Source organism: Athene noctua, chromosome 1, assembly GCF_965140245.1.
Source record: "Athene noctua chromosome 1, bAthNoc1.hap1.1, whole genome shotgun sequence".
Classification (NCBI taxonomy): domain Eukaryota; kingdom Metazoa; phylum Chordata; class Aves; order Strigiformes; family Strigidae; genus Athene; species Athene noctua.
Window position 1 is genome coordinate 56,824,561 of NC_134037.1, and position 22,671 is coordinate 56,847,231.

The following is a 22,671-nucleotide window of genomic DNA, read 5'->3' on the forward strand; positions in this document are numbered from 1 at the left end:
CAGCTGGCATCTAACACTGTGAGTCAGGCCACAGCCTGGCCTCGGACACAGAAGTTGTCTCCTGTGGGGTGACACATGAAGCCCTTTGAAGAGCAAGGCATGACTCCGCTTCATGCCACAGCCTGTGCTCCCATCACCCCAGGGTCACAGCCTAGTGTTACTCTGCCATGGAAAGACAGCAGTCCTACCTGAACTGGGCTCTACAAGACAGTCTTCCCTGGATAGTCTGCCTGTTTCCAGTGGTTCGATAAATTTACTCCAAACCGTGGTTGCTTTTAACATGAAGCATTGCTGCACACAGAAAAGGAAAGGGAGAAGGCACTAAAAATGGATAGTTGGGTCTCCCTGAACCTCATCCTTCCCCTTCAGATTTTAGTTAGGCTGCACTTGGCACCATCTTTGTATTGGTGGACGAAGAGAAACAGTGGATGTTCTTCGCAGCTGCCAAAACCTCACCTCTAGAAGCTGCTGCCCTCTCTTCCCTCCCTCCCTTGGCCCCTTCCAGCAGCGCAGTGTGTCTGGGTGTGAGATCTGTCTCTGGAAAAATAAACCTGCTGGCTTGGCCACTAGGTAAGTAGGTACTGCCCAATGAATTATGAATCCCCTGCTCTTTCCCGGGACAGGAGCCATGTCCCAACTGTGTCCACAGCCCTGGGCACAGTTTAGGGGCTGGTGGAGGCTGCCTGGCACCAGGGCTTGCCCCAGCCTTACCGAATCAGCAGGAAGGGGGTGGTGTGGCCAAGCTTGGTCTCCTCCCGCCTTTCTGCTCCACTGCGTGCCAGCCAGAAATTAGCTCTTTGTTAATTAAAATAAACAGAAATCCAGCAGTGACAGGTTGTTTGTTATAGGCTCTAGGCAAGAATCTCTGTTTTCAGGATCATGTGGTAGCCTATGGTAACAAAGTGGGCAAACTGGGAAAACACCTGCATGAACCTTTGATTAATGCTATATAGCTTCTCCTGCCCCCTCCCCATATTTCTTATTGCTGCTCACCTGAATTTGTAGAGTGAATTGAAAGTAAGCAATAAAGGGCTTGTTACAGATCTGAGCAAGGAAAAGTAAAATAATGACCCGGTTAAGCCTGGCTCAGGTATGCAGCTTCAAAGGAGTGAGGATAACAATGTCTGGCTCTACCCAGCCAGGCTGGGAGACTCCTCCAGTAGCTGAGCCTGCTTTCAAAGGAACCCCTAACACCTCTGAGATTCCAGGAAAGGGCAGGGGATTATGTGATTCAGGAAAAGCTGACAAGCTAAAAATACGTTAAATAAACTATAAATTAGTCAGGGGAACCAGGATGCAAGCGTGATAGTCAGCTTCCAGTTCTCCATATTGAGGAAAAATGCCAGGTCTGATTAAGCTTCAGCAAGGAAAGGTAAGTCTGAGTACAAGAATAATGTGTAAGGCACGTCTCTTAAATCCATTCCACTAAGAGTCGTGTAGCTTTTTGGCAAAATAAATCATATTTTTATTTCAGTTAGGCTGCTGTTGCAGGCTGCCAGAATGAGACCTTTATGTGTTCCAGTGCTGGTAGCCCCACATCCCAAATTCTGGGGTGAGAATTGCAGAATTTCATCCAGGAGGCATCTTCTGGCATCCTGGGGACAAAGGAAGGGAGAGGGGCTGATTAGAGAGGCCCAGAGCAGGGACAGTAAGTAGCACAGACAACCCAAAAGCACTGCTGAAAAGGATTTAAGGCATACTGGACAGACTTTGTCTAGGTCCCTCCTGGTCAGTGCAAGAACTGTCGTTATAATCCCACACCAAGTGATCATTTTTTCCTTATTAAACCAGCCTGTAATTCCTCATAAATCCATCTTGCTGTGTCACAGAGATTGCATTGAGTTTTCATTCTTCACTCCCTGTGGCAGACTATGGTCAAAGAAAACACTGTGGTGTGCTGGTCATGCTTCAATAGCTCTCTCACAAACGGGCTTGTCAATAATTAAATTAATATATTTTCAGACAATGAAGAAAATATTTTCAGCAGAGCTGTGAGCTAGCAGTGCTCTGCTTTCAGCATATTTTGAGACCACAAAGGGCCACTGCAGAATCTGAACCTAGCGCAGAAAAAAAGAAACAAAAGCAACCGAATTTCCACAGTCTTCATTAATTTAATTTAGTCTGAATAATTCATGTAGTGCCTCTCTGTAGTATATTTTATCTGGAGACACCAAGGCTCTTTAGAAAGTTGGGCAGCATAATTATCTTTTCACAGGTGAGGAAGCAGCGATAATCTCCGTACTCGAACGTCAGGCAGCAGGCAGTGTTTTCCTGAAGCAGGCACAAAGCCCCTTTCTGCTGGGTGTCATTGTGCAAGAAGGCAAATCTGGACCTGTGTGTTAGGAAAGTAACTCCAGAAATTTGGCTTCTAACCCTGAATGTGACACCAGTAGGAGCTACACTTCTGCAGATGAAGTCACTTAATTGACCTTAATAGTCAAGTATTTAATTTAGTGCTGCTCTGTATTAACCGAATGAGTAGAAATTGAAAACTACAAGTGACGGGGGATCACAGGTCTCCCTGTGCCTTTGGAGTCTGATGGCACCCAGCCCTTTGGCAGTCCTTTCCTCAGCCATGGTTTCATGACATGAAGTCTCCAACAGCAGCACTATCAGCTGTGCTAAGGGGCTGCTTCCTCACTCACTACTGCTTGTCCAGCTGCCCTCGTGCACTAGACCTTCATGCAAACCCAGTGTGGAACTGGCCCAGCTTAAAAATGACCAACTAAAAACACCTCTAGAGAAGCTCTGTTGATTCCTTCATAAGATTCACAGTGTTGTGGGAACAACTGTGCCTGTACACCTCAGGAGCGGTAGGAAGAGACAGGGCAGTGGGGAAGAGGAGGGGAGGCCATCAACACCTTGGGCTGGTACTGCCACCAAAGACCTTGTCTTACAAAGCATCAGTATCAGGGTCCAACTTTTAACATCCCTCTCTTGAAACCAAAATTTTCAATGAAATAGGGCTTACTGGTACAGGATACTCAGATCTGGGGTTGAATTTACTAGCCCAAACGTCTAGATCCCAGCTGGACTGAACCACACTCCAGCTGTATTTTCTTAGCTATTGTCAAAAGCCCTAATATTTAAGCTTGTGCCATAGCTATCCAGAGTGATGCAAAGGATGCTGCTCTCTAAATTCAAACTCATTATGTCTTATGTCCTGCGGGTGTGAAGGAATGGATTCAAGACTCAGTAACCTCCTTGCTATAAGGGGTGATCCCCACCAATGTAGCTTGCTGTTAGTCTTCTGACAGCTCAAACCCCTTAACTTTCTGATGGACTGCTACAGCTGGGCAGAAAATTACTATAAGAGAACTCTAAATAAGTTTGAAGATTATTTCTTGGTAATGGAAAACACTCAGTGGGAGCCTTTTCTTTTGTACCAATGAAGGCAAAAGCTTGGTAAAACTTTAAATGCATACCACATAAAACTCAAGCTGGCAGCAGTTATATGTGACTTTGCTATGATAGACAAAACCATTTTATCCTAAACTGCACATTGTCAAGAAGGATAAGAGAAGCAAATAGGACACACCAAAAAAGCTTGCTAGAAGAGAATGAAGAAAAGTATCACACAACTGTTGTAATAGTAGTGGCCAGCAATTCAGGAGTCTAACACTAACAAAATGTTCTTATTTGTGTAAGTGGGGTACAAGATAGTGGGCAATCTTGAGAAGTGCTGTGATAGTCAGTTCTGCAATTAGGAGAAAGAATTACTAAACATGGTAGGAGGGATGTGAAACAAGTGCAACACTGATGATTTCCTCGTCCTGTCTTTTTCCTTTTATGACTGTTTTACCAAACATTTCACATTACATTGCTAAAACTCCATCTTGGGTTTTTTTTTCTGTTTCTCATAGTGTCGGTGTAGCAATTAGCTAGACAAGGCAGGAGCTATTTGCCATTATTTGCTCCTTAGATACCAGTCAGACTCTGGAGAAAAAATCAGAGTCAGAATCCAGAGAGGAATAAGTGCATCAAATAAAATCAGCCCCACCTGAGTTTCAGAGATCAGAAAAACAAAAGTAGTTGTAGGAGAATGTTTGTGTGCTGAAGTGAAATCTTACATGATGTCAGACAGAAAAACTTTTTTTTTTTTTTTAGGGCTTATTATTATTGAGTTTGGAATATTTGTTTTTCTGGGAATCAGAGACTGGTGAAAGCTAATTACATCTCACCCAGAATAAGAAACTTCATGTACACCATCTTCAACAGCTTTTTAAAAAAGAAACATCAGCACTTAAAATCCCCACATGGTTTTGGGGCAGGGAAGGAAGGGAAGACAAGCAACAGAAAGCCACATCTGCGTAACATATTCCATCATGGTCATATAGATTATATGTGCTCTGAAAGTGGACTCTGCACTAGAGAAGAATGAGATGTTCTTTTGGGAGTTGGGGAATAACAGAGGAAATATGTTTGCATCATTATGTGGTCTGTAGATAAAATCCCCGACCTTTCTACAGGGGAAAATTCTAAGTTAGTAACTTCACCTCAGTGTCTGATGTGGTCACAGTGCAGGCATATGGACTGCCAGAAATAATGACATGACAATACACTATCTTCACTGTAACGGCGGGGCTTGAAAATTATGTTTCCTGGGAGGTCATCTGTGGAAAGGAAAGAGAGGATGATGAAGAGTTCTAATATAAATTTGCTCTTTGATTTATTGTAACCGATGATCTCTACAAAACTGAGTTTTGGTAAAAATCACATTGGTCCCAGCCATAAGCAAAATGTTCTCCTTGGGAAGGGCTTCAGAGCCTACCATTTTCTTCTATGAGCATTTCATCCAGAGATCTCTGGTGGACATTTTGGAGTGTTCCAAAATATCCCATGACACAGAAATTTGTAAATGACAGTCTACTTGGAAGTATTGCAAACAGGCAGTGAAGTCTAGACTGGCCTGGAGAGTTTAGAAGACTCTAACTACAACTTAGGAAATTCCCACTAATCATCTGAGCTAACTGTCCGGGTACCCAAACTGATACAACTTTTAAAGTAAAACTCATATGCTGTATTAGTCCACCTTTCCAGAGGCAAGACTTACCCTAAAAACAAGTGGTTTAAAGGGCAAAGGGATTTAAAACAACAGGTTTTAAAAGTGGCCAGCTAAAAGTATGAAACGATCACTTATGCCGTCTCTGACGTCAGGCAAGGCTTTTTTGTTTTCCTCAGAGGTGACCGTTCGCCAGAGGCAAGTGTTATGAGAGGTATCAGCAATGCACAGGGTTAACAGTTCAGAGTAGTCATGCTTACTACACACCACTGCACTGTAAGTGAGATTTTTTCATTCTGAATAATTTTTTTCTTTTAAGAGCACATCCAGCCATCTTCATATGGCTTCTTCTGCATGATGCTATCAGACACTTATCGTCTCGAACTTGAAAGTCACCAGCCACCCCTCTTTTTTAAATTTTAATCCCGTCAATGGATTAAATTTGGCACACTGTAAAGCCTTGTCTCTACCAGAAAAGTGAGTCAGTTTAATTAAATTGATTTAAGCTTATGTAAATTACTATGATAGATGTACTGAAGCTGGTTTAACCCATGTTCATATTGATTTATCTTGTATCAGTTCTTCTCCTGCCATGAATGCCAGTAATGATTATTTTTTAACCACTGGACTCATCTAATACTGGCAAAGTCACAAAGCAAGGGAAGAATGTCAAAGCTTAGGTTTTCTTCCTTTGCTGGAGCAAAATAGACCTTGATACCATGTTATGTGCTGCAAAGAGCACATGAAATGGTGGAACATGGGGAAGAAGGTGGCACAGAGGTAGTAGAAACAGGCAAAACACACAGTCAGGCAGGGTTTGGGGAGTAGGAAAATTTGAGAGCAGCGATGATAGTTGTAATCCTGTATTTTCCATCTCATAAGCACTGCCCATTTAGCTGTTATTTCTCATCATTAATTTTTACTGTACACAGACAATTCCCTGTGCTGGAAAAACCTTTTCATCTGCTGCAGAAGGATCCGAAAACACCACAAGAGACTCCTGAAGAGCTCCCTCTTGTCAGAAATGTCTGTGGTGATGACCTTCAGGCACAAGGTGAGGCTTGTAAAAAAAATATGGCTGGGCTTCCAGAGTAAGCTCAGGGGGTCTCTGGGTCTCATGCTGAAAGTCCACGAAATTGTCACACTGACATTTTCTGGGTATGTTTTGTTGCTGTAATGTAGCTCTTAAACCCTCCAGACCTCTCAGAAAGCTGCTTACACTGAAGTGTGACATAACCTTACAGCTGGTAAGGGGCCTGCCAAGATTTCTGTTCTGTGCCCAGATTATTGCTGCATTACCATCCATCACAGCTCCAGAGCTCATGCCCAGCTACTTGGTGTAAACATTTCCTCTGAGTACTGCAGCCTCAAAGTAGTCTACAAAGCAAAAGACAGTGTCTCGCTCTGTCTGAAATCCAGGCCCTGAGGAAGGAGTGGCACACAGCTTTTATTTTACTTGCATAATATTTTTAAGTAAAATGACTGGAGTCTATAATCTCTTGTGCTCATGCCCTTATACAGTGATAAATGTCACCCACAGGGACTCCTAGTCCAGCAGCTGGTCCAGCAGGTGGAAATACCATAATCAATTATGACAGTATTCCTCGAACTGCTTTCAGTACAGCTTTTGTACATTGTCATGAACTCAGTGTGAATGCACAAGTTGCTGTCTCATCATGAGGCATGGCCTGGATATTCAGCTTTCTGAGACCCAGAAGATCCTCATCCAGACTATTCCATTGCACATCTATTGCATTGACCATTTACAGTATTTTGGAGAACAGAAGAGTCAGCTCTCTTCTTGCCTGCATAGCACTATGCAGCTGACACTGACTGGCAGATGCCATACTGCAGGGGACTTGTTGTTTCTTTGCTCCTAGACGATAGTACTGAGGCTGCTTCTTGCATCAACTGCTCTACTCTTTCTCATAATTACAAAAGCTTACGAACAATGGTCTCAAGTACAGGGTGGGCTCTGGTTTTGTATCACAGATCTTCAGTCTTTACTATAAGTTTTTGATATAAAGTTTGAAACGTCTTTGCGCTTTTCATAGATTTTGAAAAGACAATTGCCCTGCAGTAACATTAGCTTTGCTGCCCATTTTACTTACTGATAAATTTTTTGGATAGGTTGAGGTGGAGAGAGTTGAATTTGAATCTGCAAATGCAGTCTGTGCTTGTCCAAGGAAAGGGAGAACTCAGCAAGCAGAAGGACCAGCAGGATCTGGTAGGCTTTTCATATGACAGTAGGCAGTAGTTTACAGGATTAGCTGTCAGGCAATACATCTTAATGGTACAAGTCAGCCTTCAAGCACAGCTGTGAAATGTTTGGCATGTCAGGCACACTTCTGGTACTTTGTCTCCAGTACTCCTCTGCTGAGTTACTGAGTCAGTGAAGGGCGAAAAGCAGTCCCAGTCATCTCAGCTGGATTTAAACTGTTACCCAGGCCCTGTTGCCTTGAGAAGGATTTCTTAATATGTACAAGAGCACATTATGGTGGGATTTACTTGGTTTTACTTCAACACAGGCATTATATCTGTCTGCAGAGTAGTTCTTATTGCTGAGGATAGCTCTTGCTTCAGATAGCATGGCAGTTAAATAATCTCCAGAATATGACAGGCATGTTCATTAATCCCAGTGTAGTAAGGAGCAAATCCCGGTTGCCTGTACATCACGACAAGCACATTCTTTATCCTGTTCCTCTGCTCTTCGTCCTAAGAGCAGAGCGGGGCAGGGCTCCAGCTGTGCAGTTAGGCACAAATGTGTATAGAAATAGGAAGAAAATTTGTGTTGGCCATAGCAGTTTATGCACCTGAAGCAAAAATCTGGAACCACGTAAAAGTTCTGCCTAAATCCTCCATCTGCTGTTTAGCCTGGGAACTAGTTGAACATGCTCTGAGATCAAGTTAAAAGCAACAAGTCAAAAGGAGCCAGCATCCCAGTCAGCAAAGAGAGCTGAATTTGGTCCAGTGCTTTTGCCCACAGACTCTGATTTCCATTATTTCTTTTCAAAATTCAGTGTTCACTCAGAGAATTCTTTATTAACCATTAGCATATTCTTAGACTGTAAAACTTACTGTAGAGGGTACTGTGGGACATGACGTCTCTGATCATCAAATCCAATCTCTGGAATCAAGCAGGATTAACCACTGAAATAATTCCACTTTCAATGTATCCATCTTTATCCAGAATACCATTAATGATGCTGACATAATGACCTCATTAGGTGATTAGGTTCCTAAGCATGAGTCGTCCTGTTAATCATGTCTGCTGCTGCTATTTCAGTAATTCAGAACTAAAATAATAAATAGCATTTGAATAAAGCCTTGATCATGATGATAACTTCCATTAATCACCAAAAAAGTTGACCTATTTGAAAAGTGTGACTAGCAGATGTCATTTTCTTGTCTCCCAAAACAATGTATTTTTTCTTTCTTTTTAATTTCTTCATTTGGCACAACAATAATCCCTCCTCTCACTCACTTGCAAAATTGCAGTTGTGTCTTGCCAACGATGCCTGCAAAACAGAGTGACACATGAAAAAAGATAACATGGAAAGGCACTTTACACTTTGACAAGGAGAACTTTTTAGTATCTGGAGATGAGTCTTTATTTTAAGAAATTTTTGCAAAAATGTATCAGACATAAAGAATCCCCAGAAGACAATAATAAATATCCCCAAACACTGTTGCTTCTGAAGGAACTATTCTGATTTTTCTCTATTTTTATTAGCTGTTACCTCTATTGATAGATACCCTAAAATGGTCATACACATTTTGATTCTTGACTGAGGCAATAATCCCAAGAGTTGCTCATCTCTCCAGTCCAGCAAGGAATATGGCAAGTAAGATGAATCTCTACTATTTCTATCAACAAATTTGAGTAATTAAGAATTTGCATTGGTCAAGCTCTTTGTTGTTGCTTTATTTACATTCTTCTAATTTTCACTCTTCAATAATGCCATGTGGGAATAAGTTACTTTATAGGACCTCGTCCGTTTGTGCTTTTCTGTAACTTTGTTCTAAGGCAAAAAATAGTGAAAAACTTGCTCTTCCCAGCTATTTCTACTTCTGTAGCTTTCAGACACCACAGTTACACAAGCACATACTGTTGGAACATAACTCAGCACAACTAAAATCATAATTTGTAGGACTGTAGGATAGCTCTCCTTGGAAGGAAATCTCTGGTCCAACCTCCTACTCATGGCAGGGTGAGCTGTGAGGTGAGACCAGGTCCCTCAGGGCTTTTTCCAGCTGGGTCTTGAAAACCTCCACGGATGGAGACTTTCCATCCTGACCAGTCTGTGCCACTGCTTTACAGAATCAATAAAGCACTTGGCAGTTCTTGTTGTAGCCTGTGCCCTAGAGATGCTGTGATTTGGTGTCTTTAGAGCATCATCGTACTAGAAAAAGAGCATTTTTGTTCCTGTATATTCCGGATTCCAGGGCAGCCTCAAGGTGTTTACCAAGATCCTGACAGTCCCAAGCAGACTCAGGAAGTCAGAAATGGTAGAAAGACATTTCTGCTTCCCACAGCCTATTCTGCCTTCAATATAGGTGATCCAAATGCTGCACCAAAAAAGGTAGAAGGAAAGGCAGTACAAAGGTCAGTCATCTTCCTTCCCCTACAGAACTAATTAAAATGTTTCTGTGCTGTCACAGGTGTATGGATCAGCTCTGAGAAAGCAGTTTGTGCAGAAGGAGCTAAGGCAGGTGGGACTAGATGTACGCAAGGCCAGAGTGAAGACATGAGAAGTTTGAATTGAGCATGAAGGGCAGGCTGTGCCAGCGAAGACACAGATGGGGTCACAGCAGTACCGTTTCAGATTGTCAGACCGTGCAGATGAAATGAAGAGGGGAAAAAGCTAAACCTGCCAGCACCATCGTGAATACTGCCTGAAAGCATGACCCTTCTGCTCATGCCTCCCGCAGCCTCTCCACAGCTGGATGCCCGTGGCCCTGGGGCAGGGGGGAGGACCATGCTGCTCTTGCTCTCGGTGGGGCTGAGGTTGCAGTCCCTGGGGTCTTGCTTGCACCTCCAGCAGGTTTGATTCAGCCCTGCCATTCTGTTTCCTCTGGGAACTATGACAGAAGTAATTAGAAACCCAGAGGTCTCTGAAAGCAAAGTGTTAGTAACTAGGACAAGTCTGTCAATGAAACGTATTATAATAACACTAAGGTATACAATATGATATGGTTGTTTTTCTAGAGATTAGTACAGTTGCTGCTTGGGAACTCCCTTTAATTCCTCCACAGTCTGTTATAATGGCTTTCCTCCCTGACGGAATGCACTCTCATTCTTCTCCTGAGGTGAATTTCTTCAGATGTTGAAATCCTTTTTCCAAATGTAATTCTTGTCCAGCAAAACTGCTGTGTCACTTTGCCCTGGAGTCTGGCAGTATGTCTCTGTCCTCTCACCTCAAGTGTTTGCTTGGACACCACTTACTCAGAGGGTGCATGACCAAGCAGGACCTCAAGATCACCTTATATGACCTCTTATACATCACGGGACTCTACATTTCACTGATTTATCTCCATATGGAAATTGTGTGATGAAACTGGAGCAGTGAAATGGGTCTTAGTCCAAGAGCAACTTCACTCTTGTAAACCCAGTCCTCTCCTTGTCAGACTGTTGATTGCCTGGCTTGCAAACAGACTAATAAACAACCTCTGCTGTGAAGTGTGTCTCCCTTCCCATTTTATGGAGTCAGTCTCTTGTTATCCTTGGGCTAGCACTCCTAATTAGCTCTGCATGCAGGAGTGACATGGGCAAAGTTCATTCCTAAGGCAAGGAAACAGATGCTCCTAGACAAATAGAACGGCAACATCTGCTGTGTTTGTCCCAAAAATGTTTCTGAAGTTGTGGGTCAAAGCATGCCTCCGACCTGTTCCCCGAGACGCCCAGGCAGAGAAGGCCCTTTTTTGCAGCCTGGCTTTTCCAAGGTGTCAGCCAGAGGAGGAGTGCCCCTTTCACATGGCAGGCAAAGGGCTTCCCAAGTGCAGGCATGAGAGCTAGGGACAATGCATGAGTGAACGAAGACTGCAAGACTGAGGCTTTTTGTAAGAAATATTGATACGTAAAGAAATAAAGCAATATTAGATTGTCATATTCCTCCTGAAAAAGACTTCTTTCTTCAATCTCAAAAGGAGTTGGTTTGATTTTTCACATCTGTATATCATGTATTCTGATTGCTGAACAGTAACAGGTTAAAAAGGGTTATTGTTGTTTCACAGAAGAATAAGATTAAAAAACCTTGATATTTTTGGACAAGCAGAGACACTAAAATCAGGGTGCACTGTAGACTGACATTCAGTTATGGAATGAGGAAGGAGACGAAGCATGCAATAAAACAAATAAAAATAATTGTAATGCGGCTTATTAGAAAGAACAAGTAGATCGAAAAATCTATTGGGCTGTGAAAAAATAGCATCACACGACTATTATAAGTTCATTTCTCTTTTGCTATCAGATTAGGGACTTCTTCCCGCTTGCTTTTTCTGTACTGAGTATCAGCGAGGGAAATAACAGTCTGCCTCCCTGCAGTTTTCTGAGCTGCTGAGCTGTTTTTGCTTTCTTTTGGGATTCAGCTTTCTGAGGTTTTGAGTCTGTGAGTGACCTGTGCTACAAGCAAAGCAGGAAAGTTAATACACATCTTAATTAACCTCTGCTGGATTCACTTATTTTTATGCAAATCAGGAAAAGGACAAGTAGGTAAATGTCTGCAACTGTCTAAAAGCTACCAGTGATTGAATGACTACTTATAAACTCTGCTGAAATGATAGCTGCAGCAGTGAAGCGAGTGAAATCTTGAAGAAGAGGCCATCATATGTGAGACAGGAGCTCTCCCTATCCTCCTCCAGAGAAACAGAGCTATCCCAGATGTTCCGTTTTTGAACTGCTTGTGAACCTTGTACTGTCATAAGCTAAGGCATTCACTGATTATTTATTGAACTTTTTATTGTGCCTTTGTTGCTTACCCAAGGTGATGGAAACAAATAAATTCTATTTAATTTTACCTTTTCTGTATTGTATAATCTATCTTTTTTATATGGACTCAGCTGCTTGGTCTCAGGTTCCAATGGTATTGCAATGTAATTCTCCCTGTCTCTGTGCGTGTGTGTAAATATTTCCCTACAAGAGAGAAAATTATTACAGTCAGTTGGTATATTCCCTCCTGCAACTAATGAGAAATAGAAAATATTTTTATGGTGGATGTGAAGAATAGCCATTGTTACCCACAACGTTCCTCACCCTGTGTGTGATGCAGGCGGGGTGTCTCGCCTTGCTTACGCTGCAAGGGAGCGAGATGCCAGCAGGAGAAGCAGCTCTGCCTGTGTGCTTCCATGCTCTCCTCCTCTTGCTTTGTTAGATAGCGTTGCTGTCTAGGGACTAACTGCATGTGAGCTTTGTGCTGAGATTCCCCACAGCTATGTTGCCTTTCCATAGCTGTTCATCCACAAGTGTGTATGAATAAACATGCTACGCTCAGATTCAGAACTGCTGGCCTCTCATCTCCTATGAAGTTGACTTGTCATTAGCTGTAACAACCTGGTAGATGGCAACCATGGTGCTGAAATGGGACACTGGTGCAAGGAGGCTGAGGAATAACATGAAGCTTGTGCCGCTGTGCTCTACCCTTGCTTCTTTTTCTCAGTCAGCCTCACGTGTTGGAAATCTGTCCCTTCTCTGAGTCTTTCTCAGGTGTTGGGAGGTGGGTGGAGTAGTCAGGCTCTCATCATAAAAACTTTCCTGAGAAGATGCTTGGAAGGATTTAAAGGGCTTTTGTGCAAACCAATGCTTTGCCTCTGTGGCTGCTCCTCGTCCCTCAAAAGCACCACAACAAAGGCTGTCACCACTGCCCTATGCAGCATTGTGTGTAAAGATACCTGGGCTAGTTTTACATAAGCTAGACAGAAGCACTACAGTTTCAGGATGGCACTCAACCCAAACTCACCAGATGTATAAATACCTCCTCTCCAGAATGCCATGCAGGAACAAGTGGGATGAATCTCTGCTCTGAGCTAACGTTGACCCATGAGGTGTTGCAGCAGAGTGTGCTAACAAAAGGTCTTCTCATTTCCTCCAGCTGCAACTATTTCATTCTGGGTATAAAATCAAATACAAATGTAATATTTGATTTATTAGTAATAATCAAGCAATGTTTATATCAATTAAAAAGGTTTAATATAAATAAATAATTAACTCAAATATTAACATTCAAACGTTAATAAAGTATAATTTTGATATAACTCAAATAGCAAGTATAGTCAAAGACAAATGAAAAAGAGATCATGACTCTTCCTCTTGGTAGCCCTGGTGCTTGCTTGAGAAATGACAGGCCATGTCCAGCCTTGGCCAGAGCTGCTTCAGTACCTCAGTTTTCCCACCCCTGAAAAAATATGGTGGAAGAGGCTGACTGCCTGACTGAATCCCCATGAAAAGTGAAACAGCCTTGGGAGTACAAGTTATGTTAGATACTAGGCCAGAGCTGCAACCACTAGAATTTGGGTTCCTTTTCTTGGAGCTGGGAACCAAGGGATGCAGACAGTACTGCAAAAAAGCAGTTTCAGCAATTCCAAGAGAGTCAGCTGGAATAGGAAAGACTGAGTTTTAGCTCTCTAAAATTTGGCTAAGCTGGGGTGAGACCTCAAGTCCCCACATCCAGGGACAGTGTTCAACTTCCTTGGAGATGGATGTGCCCATCAATAAAAATTTCTTATTTGCTGACACTACTACCCTGATTATAAATTCTACTGGTGCCATGTTCTGCCTTTAGCTACTGGTCCTGCTGCAAGTCCTGTCAGGTCTCAAGTGGGGTCAGAGCACAGCTACAAGGTCAGACCCCCAGGAGATGACTTCCCCATTTAGCTTAAGGGTTGTGCTTTGGGCACTAGGATTTAGGCTGAGGCTAGACCCCTGGGTGGTGCATTAGCCAGTTGGTGCAGCTGCTGTTGCAACCGCTTTGTTTATCAACAGAAACTCAGAAGTAAAAAAGGACTTGGTCCCCTGTGAAACCAGGGACATGAAGAGCTGTTTTAATTTTATTTATGGAGGATGTTGGTGATCAAAAAGGCTGGCTCCGTTCAACACCTTTGAGAATCTGTGTTTAAACTCATGTGACAATTTTGGAAAACCTAGACTTAGAACCAGACTTAATGCTAGAAGGCAAACCACTTCTTCAGCATAAACCACAAAAAGGTGTCATCGGACTAACCTCTAGCATGTTCAGCTGTTAATCAGGGGGATGAAATGCTTAATAAAAAATACATTTTCACAATTATACAAATTCTATTCTTATCTTTTGGTAAAATTAATCCAGTTGAGCCTTACATTAATGAAGATGCCAGCTGTGCCATAGCTGAATGTCAACACACAGGGAAACAGCTACAAAGGGAGCTGAACATGCTTAGCACTGTGTTTGAAATCAAGCCAAGAGTGCTCAGACTGCGAGGGACACTGAGCCTCACGAACAGCATCTTGAGTAATTATTAAAACACTAAAAAACACTGTTCTCAATCAGTCACTGCTGACTGTATGATGCAATCAACTGCTGATATTACCAAACTGAATATATCTAATACAATTGTTCCTCCCAGTAATTTTGTCTAATCATGGAAAAAAACCTGGCATGGCTACGCTGCAACATTAAATGCACAAAGCCATGGGATGGTGTAACGCTACATGTGCAGTATGATAGTGAGACAAAGTGAAAGCAATTGGAAACAATTTTATTGGACACAGCAAAAGTTTGACATTGTATTTATGATAGACCCCCGTGTGCAAGAAATCCATTCATCATGATGGCAGCAGGGCTGTCTGCAAGGACCTACAGTTTCCCTCTGCATTGGTGAAAAGGGTGCTGCCAAATAAAGGGGCTGTCCTGGGGACAGGAGCTTCCTACAGCCCCCTGTTTATGGGCAGATCCCAAACTGGACTTGAGGTATGCATTCATTTGGTTTAATCAGTAGGAATAAAGTTACACAAACACTGTTCTTCTGACCCACTCAGCTGTCGGATTAGTCTGAAATGGCCACTGAGCACCCAGTAGCAAACACATTTCTTATCTAAACGCTATCATAACGGCACAGGGAGTGATGTTGGCAGTTGCCATCCAGCCGCAGTTTGGAGAAACAGCACGTTTAACGAAGGGCATGGAGACCTTACCAAGCAGGTGCTAGGTGTACATGGGACAGAGATGAGCGTGTGAGTTGGGGTGCTACGGCTGGACCCCCAGGGTGACAGCACGTGGTGGAGATGGTTGCACCCTGGCTGCAGACACGGAAGCTTTGGAGGCTCTGTCCCTTCTACTTCCAAGAGCTGCCAGGGAAAATGAACCTCATCTCCTTTCCACTTATAGAGACATGTGGTTGCCATGGGGGGAATAGGAGAGAGGAGAATCTCTTAGTAGCATAATCTGACTCGAGTGAGGTTCGGCTCGTGCTGAAAACAGCTGGCTTTTTGCCCAGAACGGAGAATGAACTTTAGAGGATTTTGAGTGAGCAAGCCCCATCTTCAAAAGCATTCCTCTGGTAGAGCAACATGCTCCGCTGGATCTTGTCTGAAGACCTGTTAGGCTGAGACTGCCAAGGTACTTGGAGTAAACCGACATATTAAAAATTAATATTGGCAAAAGGAATAGTTCCTATAAACAGACATTATCGACCTGAAATCTAGTCATTAAAAACAAAAAAAGCAAAAGTAATTTCGAGTATTACATGTATCTGATTTCCCTGGGGGGCACTCTCCAGCTTTATAACCACATTTCCCTGCTTTTTATGAATGTTCCTCTCACCTTCACAGCTTTGGGTAAGGTTCACACAAACAGGAATACAGGGAAAGAATCTTTACCAGAAATAAGTAGGGGGAACAATAGAATGGAAAAGGCGAAATTTGGAATTTATTTCACTTAGAGAACTTTGAAAAATTATCATGTAATATGTTTCAGAGAGACATGATCGATTTAAAAGAGAGATATATAGACGCCTTTATATATATATGTAATAGGTTTTACCTCCTCTGAGCCTAATTAAATTTTTAAAGAGAAATTACTCCTTAGAATAAAGAAATATTAAACCCACGTTCATTCCGTTTCTTTACAGAGATATTCCCCATATTTGAGAGAGACTTAACACTACGGTCTGTAAGAAGCCTCTCCCAGGCATGAACTCGAAGCGCACCGCCCCGATGAAAAATGTACGGAGCTCTGAACTTTACAGCAACCGCCATCCTTCCCGCAGACCCTTACGTGCCTCTCTGGCAGCGTAAGAGCAAGGGTGTTGTTTAGAGGCGTTTTTTATTTACACGTTGTCCGAGTGACCGAGGAGGAGACGGGCCACGGCGCGTTCCAGGGGACAGGCGGCAGTTCCTCGGTGTTCGTGTCGCACCGGGCGGTGGAGGAGGTGCCGCGTTGCCGGGCTGTAGGCAAGTTGACCAGCAAACACACCACCCCGAAAAGACGATTAAACACCACAAAAGAAACCCGGTATTTAATGGGGGGAAGTTTGGGGCGAAGGAGACGCTCGGCCGGGCAGCCCGCTGGCCCGGCTCCCCCCTCGGCTCTCCCCAGCGTGGAGCTCAGCGGACGGGACGGCGGCACCAGCCTGCGGGGAGGGATCCCGCCTCGGGGGAGCCCTCACCCTAGGGAGGGGACACCCCCTGTGGAGGGGGCACCCCCCGGGGAGGGGACCCACCCCCCCCGGCCCCCGCCCGACCCCCGGCAGCGGGGAGGGGGAGCGGGGGCGCTGCCGCCGGCGCTGGCGCCCCCTGGCGGCCTCCGGCGGGCGCGGCCGGCGGCCCCGCGACGCGCAGGGGCGGTCGCCGCTACCCGAGGGGGCTCCGCCGCCGCCGCCGCCGCCGTGACGGGCCGTGACGGGCCGGGCCGGGCCGGGCCGCGGCGGCAGCCGTGCGCTGGGGCTGTGGCGAGCAGGGAACAAAGGGGATCGAGGCGGCGCAGCGGCGGCGGCTCCGCCGGGGGGAGGCACCGGCTGGGCGCGGGGGGTGTGGGGAGGAGGAGAAGGAGGAGGAGGAGGAGGAGGGAGGAGGAGGAGGAGGAGGAGGGTCGCCCAACTGCTGCCACTTCGTCGACCGTGAGCGGCACTCGCTGGCGGCAGCGGCGGCAGCCCGCCCCTCGCTGCATGGCAGCCCAGTGAGGGAGGAGCGGGCGAGGGTCTGGCGCTGCCCGGAAGCCGAGGGAGCCAGCGCCGGCGGCGGCAGCAGCGCCCGCCGCCCTCCCGCCGGGATGCGCCCCGCTCTCCGCCCCGCTCTCCGCTGAGGCGCAGCCCCGCCGCGATGCTCTCCCCCGAGCGCCACCGCCACCACCGCCACCCCCCGCCGCCGCAGCCGCCGCCGCCGCCGCACCACCCGCCGCAGCCCAGCCATGTCGTGGCCACCATCGAGAACCTGCCGGCGGAGGGCGGCAGCGGCGGCGGCAGGAGCGGCATCTCCGCGCCCTCCTCCAGCGTGCGCCAGAGGATCAGGAAAGTGCTGAACAGGTGAGGCCGGGGGATGGACCGGGGCTCCGGCGGCGCGGCGCGGCTCCCCGCCCCGCCGCCGCCCGCCCTGGGGCGCGCAGGTCCCGGGGGCGGCCGTCGGGGGAGCCCCGGGCCGGCCCCCCTCGGCGGGGTGGAGCGGTGGGGCAGCGAAGGCTCCGGCGGGGCGGCTGGCTCCTGGCTGCGCCTTTCCCCGTGGAAGCCGCGGTCAGGGGGCGGCGTCGCGGAGCCTCCTCCGGCCCGTTGTCGCCTCCGAGGTGGCGGCGTGCGGCGCGGCCCCGGCCCGCTCCCTCCCCGCCGGGGGCCGGGACAGGGACCGGGACCGGAGCCGGTCGCACCTGCCCTGCCCGCGGGCACACGCCCACAGCTGGGCCCCCGCGCCTCCCGCCTGCTTCGGCTTCCCTGGCCCGTCGCGGACACGCGGGGGGCGGCGGGGAGGAGGGTGCCGGCGTTCCCGCGGCCGCAGCCCGGCCGGCGGCGGAGGCGCCGCCGGGGAAGTTGGAGCGCGGGCCCCGGGCGAGGGGAGCGGTGAGGAAGGGGCGGCCCTCCCCCCCCCCGTCCTGGCGGGGGCCCGCCAGCAGCAGCCCGGCGGGCCCGATGCTCCGAGGTGCCGGGGGCCCCGGGTGGGATTTTTGCCCGATGCCCGCCCAGCTGGCGTGGTCAGGGCGAAGCATCCTCTGGCACCCCGAGCGGGGTGCTGCCGGGGCGCCGGCCGGCTGGCCGGTTCCGCTGGCCGTGTGGCTCGAAATTGTCAGTGCAACAGAGGAAAACTGCAGGGGTAGTCGGGGCATATTATTTCCCCGAACGCACAAGGAAACACTGGAACCATCCTACTTAAATCCTTCATGCTCGTCTCTTTGCCACTTGTTTCTTCTGTGCTGCATTTGATAAGGGCTGAGGTTTTTACTACAAAACAGAGCCTATCTAGAGCCAAACTGGTTGCACTTCTCCAGAAGGAGTCTCTGAGCTCCTGTCTGAAAAGCCAGCTGAAGCCATCACTTTTGTCTAATGACTTTACGTGCTAAATAGAGTAGTTGCGGCGTTATGAGCAGCAACCGAATGGTGCATGCCAGTGTTGGCCTCATTGTCCCCTCTTTAGTTTTGGATACGTGTAATATGGATAAGCTATTAAGAAAAACAGCACTTCTGTCTGGAGATACTAGTTCTGAATATGAAGGTGGTTGGCTCTTTCAAGTTTTTATACATTAGGAAATTATCGTTGTTACTATCTTTCTTACAAATACCCGAAGGTATTGGACTGCTCACAGATCGTTGCTATTACATGCAGTTAACTGTTTCTATTCAAGGAGGAGCTTGAAAAGCATCAGTAAGGGAGGAAATATTTATCGTTTGTTATTTGAGCATGAGAAGGATTGAAAAGAAGTTGAAACAAGTAAGAGCTTCTTCAACTCAAACTCAATTACACATTTTCTTGCACATTTGGTTTTGCAACTCTCAGTATAGTAAAATTCACTCAGCTCCTCAACCCAATGGTCAGTGTCACCTTAGGTGTCCTGTGCTTGTAAAATCCTGCTCTCCTTCAGCTTGGTCAGCCTGAGGTATGTGTCAGTCCTGAAATAAGGCTCTAGAGAAAAGAAATTTTCTCAGGGGCAGCAAGAGATGTATGAAGATGTGGTAAGGGGATCAGATACAGAAGCAAGAGATACTCAAGAGTGGTAATAGTGACATCTGGGAAGCCATCAAATTTACCAGTCTTCATGGCTAGGAGGTTTTGGATTAATTCACATAGTTCAAGCAGTTACCATGCTTATGCATATAGATGGCTTTCAGCCATAGAAAGAGTCAGATCAATATTTACAGTTATATATACACATGATTGAAATAAGACTATCTAGATATTTTTTTGAAGGAGAGAAAGAGTAGAAATTGGCTGTGGTGACCAAAGTTAAAATTTCTCTTCTTATTCACGGACTTGAATCTAGGAATGAGATCTCCCATCACCCAGAGAAGCACCCTTACAAATAAGAGCCCAGTCACTTTTACGTGAACATGTTCTTTTCTCCTCCTCAAACATGAAATATGAGTCAAATTTTTGCAAATTTATGTGATAGCCTGTATCAAAGGAAATTTTGCCGGAGTTAGGCTGCCTTCAATTTTACATGGGAACTAATGACTCAGCGCATGTAACGTCATGGCTTTCATGCAGTATTTCTGTTGATACAGTGAAGTGAATCTTGACACAGTGAAATGAATCCTGACACAATGTTTATGTTTTCATCTTCTATGGAAACATTAGCATACAAATGTGTAAGGGAAAGGAAGAAATATGTATGCCATATCACTAAAGAAATAGTCCAGAACAAACCAAGCATTGGCTTCTTCAATTAATGTTTTTCTACTGGAAAAGGGTAACACTTTCTCCTATGCTGTCTATGCTTTATGTGCACCATTTGCTAGAGGCCCATTTGTGAAAGGTTCCCCATTGACATTGAGTTGAGCTCATGTGCTTCTGTTTTCTGCTAGACAAAGTGAGGGCTCCTCAGGCTGACAAAGAAAATAAAAAGGTTGACAAAAGCTGGGATTGCCAGAAACCTGTTTGTAGCTGGTAGAATCATAGAATCATAGAATTATTTGGGTCAGAAGGGACCTTTAAAGGTCATCTAGTCCACCCCCCTGCAGTGAACAGGGACGTCTTCAACTAGATGGGGTTGCTCAGAGCCCCAACCAGCCTGACCTTGAATGCTTCCAGGGATGGGGCATCTACAACCTCTCTGGGCAACCTGTTCTGATGTTTCACCACCTTCATTGTAAAAAATTTCTGCCTTGTATCTAGCCTGGATCTACCCTCTTCTAATTTAAAACCGTTACCCCTTGTCCTACTGCAACAGGCCCTACTAAAAATTCTGTCCCCAGGGAGGGGACAGACTCTGGTATGGTCAGGGAGGAAACAAGACAGCAGGAGAGTGGGGTTAGACACTGGCAGAAACTGAGCATTATTTCTCTCTCAATTTATATGTAGTAATTTGGTTACCCAGGCACTTGGTGATTCCTGAGGTGCCTTCGAAGACTCCTCTTAAAATTTCTTTACAAGCTATGGAAACTTATTTTAACTTTACCTTCCAACTTCTCCTCCTTGTTCACTCAATAGATCCCAAGATAATAGAGAAACACTGGAACAACCTCCCCAGGGTGTTTGACAAAGAACATACTGAAAGCAGAGCTGGTTGACTGTAAAAATCTATTTCAGTGATCACAGCAAACGCTGCACTCTGTGAAAAAGTTGGCCATAACAGAAAACCAAAGTAAAACACAAAACTGAAGGGTCAGAATCTTGGAGGACTGGAAGTGCTCGATGAAATTGTGGCATTTACTGGAGTAGTTTGGATATAAATTCTGAGCTGCCAGTGATGGTGAATGGGACCTGCTGCAACAGGAACAAGCCTCCTGTTATCCTTTTGAAGTCTGGAGAGGATAACTTTGAATTGCCGTTGCATTAAGGAGAAATGGTGTGGTGATTACATGCTGCAAATACATTCCTGGACCTGTGACTCACACCCGTGGTCCATGAATCCCAGCTGTAGGGCCCTGCCTGGTACCTTCCTTGTAAACATTTGCTGAGCAGGTGTCCCTGGCTGACCCTGCCCTGCTATATTGCAAGGGAAGAGAAAGAATAATGTTGGCTGCTTGATTGCTTGCTTGCTTGCTTCCCCACAGCCTCTGCGAAGCCAAAATTGGACTCCACCAACTCTGTCTGCTTGTAGAGGACCACTTAATAAGCAGTGACTCACCTGTTCTGCATTGCCTCCCACCTATAGCAGGAAGCAAGAAAAAAGGAGAAAATCATGCGGTTTGGAGTTCTGTGGTTCTCCATGCCTCCACCCAACACCTGTGTACTTCAGAGATACCTGTTGGTGGGTCTGAACTCGCTCTGTCTGGCTGTACCCCAGCACAGACGGGTGGCTTGTCTCCCTTCCTTGCACTCCCTGGGTGACCCGAAGGGTCAAGAGCTGAACATGGCCTGTGGCCTCTGAAGCCTTTTGAACTAATTTACAGTCATCTCCTGTTGGGAAGGCTGTTTGTCACCTCTTTAGAGGAACTGGGCAGAGAATAAACATTGCCGAAACACAGCAGCAGCAGCAGCAGGTTGCCAAATGATCTCTTTGGGGGATTCTTGTAAATTATCTAAATGAGAGCCAACAAATGAGGTACCTGCTTATAGATGGACATTATCTCTGCAGTCCTAGGCACCAGGACAAGGAGGGAAAATGAAGTTTCTGCAAGGAAAATGAGTTAATATCTTTAGATACTGCGACAAAGTTATTTTACCTGAGTAAATGAGATTATTCCGGGAAACAAAAACCACCATGGCTGCATTGGTAAACTCAGGTCTCCAAAGGAACATCTAAGGCCCTGCTGTTGTATTGCCTTCCTTGATGAGGACTTTTTAGAAAGCTGGATGGCACATATATTGTTCTGAGTTTATCGACTTCTATCTTTTAGTACTTTCTTAGGGAATACTTGCTATAAAATCTAGCTGTGTCTTATTTTGCTGTTTCAAGGATGTCTTCATGTGCTTTTTCTTGCTCTCTGTTGTTAAATGGTATTTTTCAGAAGTTTCCTAAAAATCGTATCAGACTATTAGAGACATATTCAACTTGATATCAGAAAATGGAATGAGTAATTGAGGCACTCAGTCTCATGCCATCTTTTAAATAGCTTTGTAGTTATGTTCTCTGCTCTAGCGAGTTGTGAAAGCTTTCTCTGGAGCAGTGTGAGTCTCGCTCTACTTCTTTACTCACTTACTTTATCGGATAAATTTTAGGCTTGTGCATAAAGCCAGTGTATGGTCTAATTATCACTACCTTTCTTAGGAAAAGGTAGAAAAAATAATGTTGCTAATAAGTATAATTCAATAAGCTAATTTATTGAAAAAATTATAGGAAGAAAAGAAATACGGATTTGTCTTGTTAGAAGACCTGACTGTTTGAGTGTGGTCTGAGTAGAACTGTTGCCTTTTTAGTATGTTTCAGGGCCAGTTCATCCTTTGTAATGGAGTTGAGGAAGAATCTGGCCCGCTAGCTGACTCACTTTGAGCTTGAGTCATGTGTCAAGGCTTCTCACTCTTTAGAGATGAGAGCTGTTTAAATGATACTGCAAGTATCAAAAGCTATAACCCAATGATTTTTTTTCTGATAATGAATATCCACAGAGTAAATCAA

General features: G+C 45.5%; 1 protein-coding gene across 2 annotated transcripts in view; it reads left to right on the forward strand.

Annotated features, from left to right (window-relative positions):
- The first annotated feature begins 17,072 nt into the window (after positions 1-17,072).
- The window catches only part of SLC35F1 (solute carrier family 35 member F1), a 248,891-nt gene continuing 243,292 nt past the window's right edge, over positions 17,073-22,671 (forward strand). For both annotated transcript variants that reach the window (XM_074896199.1, XM_074896200.1), the window contains exon 1: positions 17,073-17,494. In XM_074896199.1, coding sequence (XP_074752300.1) covers positions 17,292-17,494 — 203 coding nt within the window. In that variant the 5' untranslated portion in view covers positions 17,073-17,291. The remainder of the gene's footprint in view (positions 17,495-22,671) is intronic.